General features: G+C 40.9%; 1 protein-coding gene across 1 annotated transcript in view; it reads right to left on the bottom strand.

Annotated features, from left to right (window-relative positions):
- The window catches only part of myo3a (myosin IIIA), a 404,249-nt gene that overhangs the window by 309,255 nt on the left and 81,992 nt on the right, over positions 1-13,002 (bottom strand). Inside the window, exons 4-5 of the mRNA XM_073055309.1 lie at positions 3,160-3,264; positions 2,849-2,948 (exon numbers count right to left, since the gene is read on the bottom strand). Of these exons, the coding sequence (XP_072911410.1) occupies positions 2,849-2,948; positions 3,160-3,264 (205 nt within the window). The remainder of the gene's footprint in view (positions 1-2,848; positions 2,949-3,159; positions 3,265-13,002) is intronic.

Genomic DNA, 13,002 nt, shown 5'->3' with positions numbered 1-13,002 from the left:
AGCTGGATACTCAAGTTCTACATTGTCAAACCAGTCAGTGAGAATTTGTAACAACTTCACCTCCTTACTGATCTTCAACACAGGTATGCCTCAAGTCTGTGTGATTATCCCCCTGCTCCACTCTCTCACACAACAGATTGTTGTGTAAAAAGCACAGCTCCAGTTCCATCTTCAAATTTGCTAATGACATTACTGTTGTTGGATGAGTTAGCTTACTGGAGCAAGATAGGACACCTAGTTGAGTGGTGTGGTAATGAGAACTTCTCGCTTAACATCAACAAAACTAAAGAGCTGATTGTTGACTTCAGGAAGGGCAAGGAAGGCAAACGTATCCCAGTCTTTTCAGGATGTCCAGGTGTGGAGAGGGTCAACAGCTTTAAATTTCTAGGTATTAACATATTGGATGACCTTTCTTGGGCCCAGGATGAGATGAAATCAGAAGGAAAATCTTAGGAGATTTAGGGTTTTCAGCTTGTCACTGGCCACTAATAAATTTCCTCAGTACTGTTCAAGTATCCTGATCTGGCAGGGCAATCCAAATGAGCTGGAACATAAGAAAGTGCAGAGGGTAGTGGATACTGTCATAGTCAACTCACTCACTATCATCAGTAGCATCTCCAGGAGGTGCAGCCACAATAAGGCAACATTCATCGTTAAAGATCCCCACCATCTAGAACCTGCCACCTTTATGAAGCCACTATTGAGCAGGAAGTACGGAACCCTAATGTCCCACACCAGCAGGTCCAGGAACAGCTATTTCCCTTCAACTATTCAGTTCTTAGACCAACTGAGAAACCCCTAATCTCTGTAGTTTAACAACATTGTGACAACTTTGATCAATGTCCACTAATGTTCAAAGTTCAAGTTTAATTGTCATTCAACCATACATGAATACAGCCAAACGAAACAGCTGGGAACCAAGGTGCAAAGCACAGTACCAACAGTCACATATAGCAGATGGTAGATATAAGATATTAGTATATGATACTAGTAGAGTATAATATAAGATAAATTGTAGAGTACAGTCACACTGAAAAATATATAGTCCAAAACCCTGAGTCCATAAATATGTGGCAGTCTGCATTCGAACACACTACAGCTTGTCTTCTACTGAGTGAACAATGGGGGAGGAGGGGGTGGGGACCCCAGCTTGGACACCACAGCACACTAACTCTGACACCTCTCTGCTGGGCGGCTGTAAACAGACAACACTGCGGCCTGAAGCCTGGTTTTCAATACTACTGAGGCCACACAGCCCACCCGTCATCCACCAATAAATCAGTGAATCGGACTTGCAGCATTCCACAGTTTACAATGTCAAACAGGGTCTTGCAAACACAGGAAAAGCGACAAATATGATCACTTGCTGTTGACTGCACGCCATCTTGGCGCACCAACTCCTCTGATGCCTCTCAGACGCCGGCAGCAACATGATCCATACCAAGTCCAGCTCCTTCACTTTCTCCACCAACAAACAACCCACTGATGAGGTATACCTGCACTACTATATGTTCTTAATGTCCAGCAAGGTCTGGTGATCATAAAAAATGTTTAAATATGCCAATAACATCTTCACTTGACCCCATAGAAGCCATTGCAATCTAACACGCCACAACCTTAATGAAATGAGCTTTGATTTTTGTTCTAATTATGATTTTTTTACAAATATGTTTTTCCTGTGAATGCTATTTATAGGATTCTATGTGCCAGTGATGCTTCTGCAAGGAATTTTTCATTACATATGTGCATATGTATTTGTACAAATGATAATAATGACTTTGAAGATTTTCACTTTGATGATTTCTATTATCCTATGGAAACATTTTAACTGACTTCTGCTCCCAAACCTTCTCGCTGTGCTGAACTGGTAGGAAGGCCGCAGCCATCCCCAAACTAATAAAAAAGCAATTGCAGAAGTGAATAAAAATGAAAATAACTGTAAATGCTGGAAATCTGAAGTAAGAACAGAAAGTGCTGGAAATACTCTAGAACAGGCAGCATTTGTACAGAGAAAAATGGAATAAATGATTCAGGTTGATGTGCTTTTATTTGAACTTTCCCACTAAAAGAATTCCGTTCTTCAGACTTCCATTCCTGGCATTTAGTTTGTGGTCTTGCAGGTTCGGACACACAAGGTTTTCATCCAGGGGTAATTCTGCTTTCACCCTGTTAGGCTTCCAAATGTTGACCATTCTTTCATTGAGAAAAAATTCTCTTGAATACTAACAACAACCTTAAATATATGTCTTCAGGTAATCATCACTCTACTAAAGGAAATGGATGTTTCCTAGTCACAACATCTTGCCCTATCATAATTTTTTCTATACCTCACTAAATTCCACTTCAGCCTCTTCTTTTCCAATCAACCCAAGTCTATTCTTTCCTTATGGTGAAACAACTCCAACCTGGAAGAAAGTCCTCACAAATCCCTGCTTCTTTGGATATCACATCTATTCTATGACATTGGTTCTCTGATTAGTTACCAGTAGATGTCCTCAACTGCTTGGTTATTAAAATGGTAGGGAGGGGGCGATCCATGCAGCCTGTGGTTACTGTCCAGATTTTAAATGACCCCTTTATGCAAAGGACCAATACTCCTCTTCATTCATTATTCCCTATTAAAATTTGAAGATGGTACTAGATCCCAAATTCCTCTATTCTACTCCTTCATCCTCAGTGCAAACAATTGCAGATTAACTGGGTTAAAATAACTTCTGGCCAATACTTTTGTTCTTTGGACATAAACCTCTGAATTTCTGACTGCACTTTTGCCCACTTGTTCCAATCAGCCTGCGTGGTTACACTTCTACAAAAGGGGAATGACTGGATTCTTTGTATCACTACATACCAAAATCCACAAGCTTGATGCCTCCTTCTGTTGTTAATAGGATGTTATTGCCCTTGATGTCACGATGAATTGTTCTGTTGTTGTGTAAGTGTTTCAGGCCCTGGAGAAAAATAAAAAATGACAGTTATATTATGCCTGCAGCAACTAAAGCCTTCTTGACTAATCAGCATGATGAGTGAGCCATTTTAATTCTAGCACATCACCTTGTGGCATTTGCATGTTTTCTGTAAAAAGGAGCTTATAACCTATGTATTGCTGCATTATGAGCTAAAAGGGAATGCTGCTTGTTAAAAGGTTAGAAGAAATCTTACCATAAGAGCTTCATGCAAAATGTAGGCAATGATCGGTTCACTCATTCTTTCTCCTCGCTTTAATAAGCCTTTGGCAAGATCAGTCACAGAACCTCCATTGCACAGCTGAAATAACAGAAAGTGATTGGTGACAACAACCATCTAATCAACTTGCATTTATACAGTCCCTTGAACAGAGTCAAACTTTCCAGGGTCCTTTGTCGAGATGTAAAGAATACAGGATTCTGAGCTGAAAGAACTGTTAGCAATATTAGTCTCATAAAAAAGATAAATGCAACAAAACTTGCATTTAATACAGTAAAATATCCCAAGGCATAGCCCAAGAATAATAATCAAATAAAAGTTTGCACCATGCCTTAAAATATGCTGGCATTTGATATGGTCAAAGAACAAAGCTTGGTCAAGAAGATTTGTTAAAGGGAGAATTGTGGAATTGTAAAATTTCGAATCCGATTCCTAAATGGACATTGAACACTTGGACACTACCTCACTTTATTTTAAATATACAGTATTTCTGATTTTTGCACATTTTAAATCTATTCAATATAAGTATACTGTGATTGATTTACTTATTTATTATTCTTATTTTTATTTTATTTTCTCTTCTATATTATGCATTGCATTGAACTGCTGATGCTAAGTTAACAAATTTCACATCACATGCTGGTGATTATAAACCTGATTCTGATTTTGAGGTTTGGGAAGCCAGTTCCTATGTTCAAGCAGCTGTTGACATACACTAAATGGCCACTTCACTAAGTACATCTGCTCGTTAAAACACATATCTCATCAGCCAATTCTATGGTAGCAACTCAACACATAAAAACATGCAGATATGGCCAAGAGGTTTATTTGTTCAGGCTGAACATCAGAATGGGGAGAAAATGTGATACGAATGACTTTTATTGTGGAATGATTGTTGGTGCCTGATGGGTGGTTAGAGTATCTCAGAAACTACTGATTTCCTGAGGTTTTTACATAGAGCAGACTCTAGATTTTACAGAGGATGGTGCGAAAAACAAAATGTATCCAGCGAGCGGTAGTGAAAATGCCTTGTTAATGAGAAATCAGAGAAGAATAACCAGACTAGTTGAAGCTGACAGGAAGGTGACAAATAAATAGACATTACAACAGTGGTGTTCAGAAGAATGTTTCGGAATGCACGACACTGCGAACCTCGAAGTGGATGGGCTACACCAGCAGAAGATCATGAACACACACTCAGCGATGAGTTTATTAGGGGCAGGAGGGATCTAATTAGGTGGTCACTGAGTGTAGATGCAACAGTGGAGCAATATAAATTGGGACTATTGAGAGGCAGGATGGACAAAAGGACGGGGCGGTGGGGGAAGAGGGAGACTTTCCGGTGCTATCTGTGTGTAGCTTGTGCATCGTCTCCGGAATGCCAAGAGGATAAGGAATTAAAGGGGATTTGATGGCTGTGTGAGATACAGAGTAAGATGCATGCCTACAGAGAAGTAAGGAAGGAAGGAATGAAACTGACAAGGTTGTTTTGTTGGGGACCACCATAACCAAATTGACCAAATATCCTCTTTTTATGTCAAATTAAGTGAGAACTATGAATGGTTATGTTTGAGGAGATTCATTAGCAATGATGAACAAGAGGCAATCTGCAGACGCTGGAAATCAAAGTACCACACACAAAACGCTGGAGGAACTCAGCAGGTCAGACAGCATCTATGGAAAAGAGTAAACAGCTGACATTTCAGGCCGAGACCCTTCATCAGGACCTGCATGCTGTGTATCTCATTGGCACTGATGTTTAAGGAGAAGCGATTGAAGAGTCATAGAAAGATGCAACACAGAAAAACTGTTTTCCCGCCAAATCTATCCAGTCACCCATTCACTTTTACCCTTATCCTAACTCTGTAAGTACTCATTTAGCTTTTGAATCCTAGGCTGTAACTTAGTAAAATTACACCCATTCATCTTTACAGGAAATTAACCTCCTTTGTGAAGATTGAACAACTGAGGCACACAAAGAGATGCAGAACACGTAAATAAGCATACATATATTTACAGGCACAATTACGTATATAAAGTGTGTTCCCGTGTGGCAAAACTATCACAATGTCATGAAGCACTACAATTACCAAAGATAATAAGGACAAGAAAACAAAACAGAAGTTGATGGAAATTCAAAGCCAGCTGGTTAGTATCTTCATGGGAAATACAAGTACTTGGGATGGATCTGTCATTTGGGATCAGTCTGCAGAAGTTTTATGGTGAACATTAGTTTGATGTCAATAGTTTAACATTTCTAACCATTTACAGGAAGATGCTGTTAGCATACATTATAAAATAAAAAAACCGAAATCATGCCCAGAGTATCAAGATTATTAGGAGTAGGCAAATAAAGAAGTGTGGAGAGCTGTGTGCAGGAGTACTGTATTTATTTCTCTGTGCTTTCTAAAAACAGTGAATGCACCACAAGGCTGCATTCTCAGCTACCTACTCTACACTCTTTCCACTCACGAATTCATGTCTCGATTCTACTTTAACTCCATCTGCAGGTTTACGGATGATACTACCATAGTGGGCCATGTTAGAGAAGAGGCAGGAGATAGAAATCCTGGTGACATGGTGTCACAACAACAACCTTTCCCTCAAAATCAGCAAAACAAAAGAACTGTTATCGGCTTTTGAAATGGACGGTGCACATGCTCCGGTATATGCTAGCAGTGCTGAGGTCAAGCGGGCTCAGCGTCCAATTTACTAGGAGTGAACATACAGTAGATTGGAGATGGGTGACAACCTGGAGAAGTAGAGGGAGTAAGCTGTCAGTGCAGGGCTCCATTTTGACCATTCCCCTCAGCAACAAGTATACACCTTAGGATTCTGCTATGGGGGACGACAGCCTAACAGGGTACAGCAGCAGCAGCCAGGCCAGTGGCACTGTGCCTGGTTCTGAGGCTTAGCAGGGAAGGGTAAAGTCAGGCAGAGCGATAGCGATAGGAGACTCAGTAGTTAGGGGGCAGACAGCAAACTCTCCGGCTGAGAAAGAGAAGTTGAAATGGTGAGTTGCCTCCCAGATGCAAGGGTGCAGGATGTCTCAGAGCGGCTGAAGAGGATTTTGAAGAGGGATGGTGAGCTGCCAGAAGTTGCAGTGTATTTTGGAGCCAATGACATAGGTAGAAAAGGGAAAGGGGTTCTGCGCAGTGAGTATAGCAAGTTAGGGAGGAGGCTGAAGTGCAGGGCATCCAAAACAGTAACCTTTCAATTGCTTCCAGAACCACGTGCTAGTCAGGGCAGGAATAGGATGATAATAAAGATGAATCAGTGGCTGAGGGAGTGGTGCAGGGGGCAGGATTTCAAATTTCTATATCATTGGAATCTGTTCTGAGGAAGCAATGACCTGCCAGATATTGTGGTCCATGTAGCTACTGATGACATGGATAAGACTAGTGACAAGGTTCTGCATAGGGAGTTCAGGGAGTTAGGTGCTAAGTTAAAAGGCAGGACCTCCAGGGTTGTGATCTCAGGACTGCTACCTGTGCCACATGCTAGTGAGGCCAAAACTAGGAAAATTATATAGTTTAATATGTGGCTCAGGAATGGGTGTAAGAGGGAGGGCATAAGATTTTTGGATCACTGGGTCTCTTACAGAGAAGGTGGGACCTGTATAGAAGGGATGTTTTGTACCTGAACTGGAGGGGGACTATTATCCTAGCAGGAAGGTTTGTTAATGCTACACAGAGGGGTTTAGACTAGAGTTGCAGGGGAATGGAAACTAAAGTGCCAGAACAGTTAGTGGAGAGGTTGTGGAGGTAGATGTTGGTAAGACCTCAAAGTTAGGAATCAAAAGGTTGAGCGTGGTGCATCTAGTGTCCTGAGCTACATATATTTCAATGCAAGAAGTATCATAGGAACGGCAGATTATAGTGCTGAAGATGAGGTAACTGGTTTACAAACAGGCAACTTGGAGAGAGGAGAGCTTGTTGATAGGGCAAAATTGCAGTCAATGGGATGAGATGCATCATAAGAGGTAGACAAAATCAGAAAGGGTGAATACAGGACTGAAGGTGTTATATCTGAATGTGTGCTGTATATGGAATAAGGTAGATGAACTTAAGGTAGTTGCAGATTGGCAAGTGTAATTTTGTAGGCATCACTGAATCATGGTTGAAAGAGTATAGCTGGGAGCTTAATGTCTAAGAATACACAATGTATTGAAAAGACAGCCAAGAAGGCAGATGGGGCAGTATTGTTCTGTTGGTAAAAAAATATATAAAACCAAGTCATTATAAAGAGGTAACGTAGGATCAGAAGGTTTTGAACCATTGTGGATAGAGCTGAGGAACTGCAAAGGGAAAAAGATCCTGATGGGTGTAGTAGGGATGTGGTCTACAAATGATAACTAAAGATAACAAATACATTGCTAAAAGGGTAACGTTACAATAGTCATGGGGGACTTCAATATGCAGGTAAATTGTGAAAATCAGGTTGGTGGTGGATTCTAGGAAGAGAAATTTCTAGAGTCCATATGAGATGGCCTTTTAGAGCAGCTCATGGTTGAGCCCACTAGAGGATCAGTTATTTTGGATTGGGTAATGTGCAATGAACCAGAATTGATTAGAGATCTTAAGTTAAAAGAACCCTTAGGGGAAAGGGTTCATCATATGATCAAATTCAGCCTGAAGTTTGACAAGGGGAAGCTAAAATACCTCCTCTTTCTGTTAGGTCCAAGAGTATGGTAGATTTTCTACAGACCAAACCAAACTGAAGACAAAAGAGCATTCTGGACAAGTCAATGAAATGATAATAGAGAAGCACAAATCTGGGGAAGGGTATTAGACCATCTCAAAGGCACTGAACATACCTCGGAGCTCAGTACAGTCCATAGTGAAACCACAGCCCTACTGCTTAAGACAGGCCACCCCTCTAAACTTAGCCGCTGGAGAAGAATGACACCTGTAAGAGAGGCTACTATGATGCTAACAGTCACTCTGAGTGAGCTGCAGAATTCAATGGCTGCAACTGCAGATGAAGTTCATGGCTCCACAATCTCTCAGGTCTTGTGCAAAATTGGTATTTATGGAGGAGTGGTAAGTAAGAAGCCCTGGTTAAAAAAAAATCATGTTCTTGTCCATAAAACCTTTGCAAAATGTCACTTAGAAGATACTGTAAAGATGTGGAAGAAGGTCTTGTGGTTGGATGAGACTGAAGTGGAACTTTTTGGCCTCAACACAAAGTAGTAAGTGTGGCGTAAAGCTAATACCGTGCATCAGCCAGGTAACACCATCTCTGCTGTAAAGTATGGTGGAGGTAGCATCATGCTATAGGGAAGCTTTTAGCAGCAGGGACTGGAAGTCTGGTCAGGATTGATGGGAAGATGAATGCTGTTAAATACAGAAAGATCATAGATAAAAACCTGCTAGCCTCTGCCAGAAAGCTTAAACTGAGGAGGAAGTTAGCCTCTCAGCTGGACAATGACCCAAGGCACACCACGGGCACATGGCCAGAGCAAACATGAAGTAGCTTCAGATAAAGAAAGTTGATGTCCTTGAGTGGTCCAGTCAGAATCTTGACCTTATCCCCAATCAAGCATTGCAGGCAAGACCACAGGATTGCTTCCACTGCCGCTCTCTAACTAACCCCAGCACAGCTTGAGCAATTGTGCAAGGAGGAATGGGCAAATCTTGTTGCATCATGTTGTGCAAAGCTAATAGAGACTTATCCAGAAAGACTACTGGCTGTGATAGCTGTGAGAGGTGGTTCAACTAAGTACTGAGCAAAGGCGATGAATACTTCTGAATTGCTGACATCTGAGTTTTTGAATTTTTAGTTTTTCATACTTCACAGCTTTCCCTGCTTTTAGTGCTCCACTGTGGAAAAAAAGAGCATATGATTCACAAATAAAAATGACTAGTTAAATTGATCAAAATTCCTGGTTGTAATACTCATTGATGTAAACAAAGGGTTGTGGGTTAAGTACTTTTACAAGGCACTGCATATCAGATGGTGCTTAAGATCTTTGTTTGAATGTAGACCCTCCAAGGTCAGCAAACCCAATCCTATCACAACAGCATATTTGAGCCATTAAGGTGGCTCTTTCAAAGAGAAATCCATAGCTCTACTCAACTGCTCTTCACTCATATCCCTGTATTACATTTGCTTTCAAATATCTATCTAGTTCCCGAATGAAGGGTATACATGAAGCTCCATAAGGCACTTTATGTAGCATTGCTTTCTGAATCACTTACTGCTATGCATAACAAAGTATGGCAGGACTAAAGATGAGGCTTGTGTGGGAAGGGACTTGGCTAATGAGAAGGGTGGAGAGGGACGTTTGATGGTGGCTGGATGATCAGACAGAGTTTGCCTGATTGAGAGGTTGCACTTCAGGATTAAAGACCCATTCCCCTCTTGCTCCTCACACCATGATATAATGCATAGATTTCTGCCATTTTTATCCCATGGACCGCTACCATTAAACAAGGGATCCATGGAGCCCAGGCTGCGAACCCTTGCTATAATGGAATTTGAGCTCGTAGTGTCACAGAGATTTACAGCATAGCTATAAACCCTTTGTCCACCAAGCTCACACCAGTCAACAGCCATTTAAAGTACAGCAAAACATACAAGGCCCTGCATGGAGAGTCTGGGAGATTAAATAATATGGGATCCAGGGTGACTTAACCAATTGGATACACAGTTAACTTTGTGGAAGCGATTAGAGGGAGGCAGTCAAGGGTTGTTTTCGGAGTGGAGGTCGGGGACCAGTGGTGTGCTGCAGCAATTGGTGCTTGTTCCACTGTTTGTCATCTATGTTAATGATTTCCATAAGAAGATTGTTGGCATTGTTAGTAAGCTTATGGATGACACCTAAATTGATAGTACAGTGCACAACAAAGTGGACCATCGTAAGTTACTGTTGGGGAAATGGACCAACAAAATGGAAGATGGAATTGAAGTGTGGGATTTGCACCTTGGTAAGCTAAATCAGGCCAGGACTTACAAAGTAAATGTCAGGGCTACGGAGAATGTGGCTGAGTAGAGAGGTTTGGGGATGCAGGTACATAGTTCCCCAAAAGTGGAGACACAATGTAGACTGGTCAGTGAAAATTGCTTTCATCAGTAAGGGCATTGAGCACAGGACTTGGAACACCATGTTGTAACTGAGACCACACTTGCAGTATTCTTTACAGTTCTGACCCCAACCCCAGCTGCAGAAAACATGTCATTAGGCTGGGAAAAAACTCTGTAAAGATCTATGAAGTGTTTTTGGGTCTGGAGGGTGTGGTGGATAGGATGAAATGTTTTTGTCCAGGGAAAAATGAGGCTAAGAGGTGACCTTACAGAGTTATATAAAATCATGTAGGCCACAGAGAAGATGACCAGTCTCTGTCTTTTCCCAGGATGAGGGTCTAGAACATTCTATGTGTTCATGGCTGATCTCAACTCCTGTGCTAGTTCCTCAAATCCTCAGTCTTTCAAATATCTTCAATATCTGCAATGATCTGGCTTCCATTACTTTCCATTGTAGAGAATTACAGAGGTTCACCACCCACTGAGGAAGAAATTTCCGTACACCACGGTTTTTAATGACTGTCCCCTTATTTTGCAACTATGCTCCCTTGATTGTGACTGTCCCATTGTCAAAAACTTTTAAACATCTTCCCTATCAAGCCCCCTTATATAACCTTACATTTGATTAAGGTCACACTTCATTCTTCTTAACTCCAAGAAATACAGAATACAAGTAATCCTCCATTAACCTTGTTTTTATTCTAACCAGATTCTCATCACCTTCCTCCAGAATCCACCATTCCCCTACTCATTAGGGCCAGTTAACTCCTAGGCTAAGCTTTAATGGCGATTAACCTCACAGAAACATGGAGTCATATGGATTTTACAAAAGGATTCAGTTGCGGTTATTACAGAGTTGAAGGTTAACATTGTTATAAGATGCTCTAAGCTTGCCAACTTCCAATTTCGTCAGAGGTGGGATCAGATTCAAGCAACCAATCAGATGGCAGGATACAGTTTAGTCATATTCTAATGCAATGAAGCTTGTTTTCATTTAATAGTCTGTTTTTAACCGCAGCAGTCTGGTTTCCCAGGTGTCAAGAAAACTAGCAGCTAAAACGGAGTAAGAAGGGGTAAACAATGAGAGCACTGCAGCACTCAACTGGTAGAACTGTGGCCACAAAGCTCCAGCAGCCCGTGATCGACCCTGATCTTCCGCCATTTGGGGATTGGAAGGAAACTGAAGCAACCGGAAGAAACTCACGTTGTAGCGTAAGAATGCGCAAACTCCACACAGCACCAGCTCTACCAGTTGTGTGTTGTGGTTCACTCATTGGTTCACCCTTCTTCCTCGGTTTTGGCTGCTTGAATCTTATCCCACCTCTGTTGGCAAGTTTGGAGCAAGTTAACCTTCAACTCTGCAATAATCCGAAATGATCCCTTTTATAAATATTCAGTCCATTCAGTACTTCTAAATGCTCAGAATATTTCTGAATATCGAATAATACAATTGTAGCTTCCAAATTGTCACAACATTCATTTATGCAAAATTGAGTGATTACACATAAAGATATTGCTTGATGGATTCATTAGGGTCTGTTTGTGATAATTATCTTAATTATCATAAAGTGCTGAAAATGTACTTCATTATGAAACAGCACCATGCAGTAGCAACCATCACTGCAAAAACAATCTAAAAATAGATGGATGTTTAATAGGTCCATTTCGTTGTTCGATGCACTTTGTTTTTGGCAATTTTTTCCACTTGAAGGCCAGGACTGACGTATGCAGCAGAAACAAGTTTTACTCTTCTCCAAGGACTTTTTAAAATAAAACCTTTTAAAGCTACATAACAACCAATAAAGAAAAATACATCTTCCTGCATTCCTGAACAGCTGCTCTGCGTTCAAGCCAAGGACCAAGTGTTGAACTTCAATTTTGACTTTTTAGTTGTGAAATTTCGGGCAAATATCTTTCCCTTTGGTAAAGTTCTGCTTCCTATGATGCTCCATTTGTCAGAATCAAACTTTTCAATATTTCCTATTATGCCTAAAGAATTACTGGTCATCAGCAGCTTATCAATAGTTCATGTAGATCAGTCAGATATGTTTAAAGCATTAAAGAAATCCCAATCCATTGTAATTTGCATCAATTACATATTGGAGGAAATGCTGGGGGAGGGTGATTGCTTACAGGCGCACTATAACTGCCTGAGATAGTTTGGGGAAACTACTGATTTGATCTAGCAGCGGAGGAAGGGGAATTATGATAGGCTGTCAGGGGAAAGACACAGTTGTGGACGTCACATTTACTGCTGTTACACAAATATCGCCAGAATTCATTAATGATAAAACTTGTGCTGGCGAAAGATTGCCACGTGCACTCCATTGAAGTAATTTAAAACAGTTGTCTGTCTCCAACAACATCATTGAGGAAAGCTCAAACATGGTGAAATGCCTGCTGGACTGTTACGTTGCGAGCTGCCTGAGTCTTTCACAGGGCATTTCCCTTATCGCTTTGGTAAACATTACCGTTCACAGCAAGTCAGCAAAATAAAAGATGCCAAATGAACCCCAAAGCAAATACAAGTCAAATTGACACAGCCAAAATGCCACAGGTATTCTGCCCAAAAATATGATTTAAAATATCCTCTTATCCTCTTCTGATAAGTATTTCATTTCCCACTCATGCCTAGGGACAGATAAAGAGTTTGGAATAAATGTGCTAAATCGTATCCAGCTTTATGTTGTAATCTCATAACCAGTAAATATTATCCTTAAACTGCATATCTAAGCAGCAATGTATTTCTTCAGCCATTACATTACTCATATTGATTGTATATTGTCTCACCTT

Source organism: Hemitrygon akajei, chromosome 8 (genome assembly GCF_048418815.1).
Source record: "Hemitrygon akajei chromosome 8, sHemAka1.3, whole genome shotgun sequence".
NCBI lineage: Eukaryota > Metazoa > Chordata > Chondrichthyes > Myliobatiformes > Dasyatidae > Hemitrygon > Hemitrygon akajei.
This window is presented reverse-complemented; position numbering and strand designations above follow the sequence as displayed.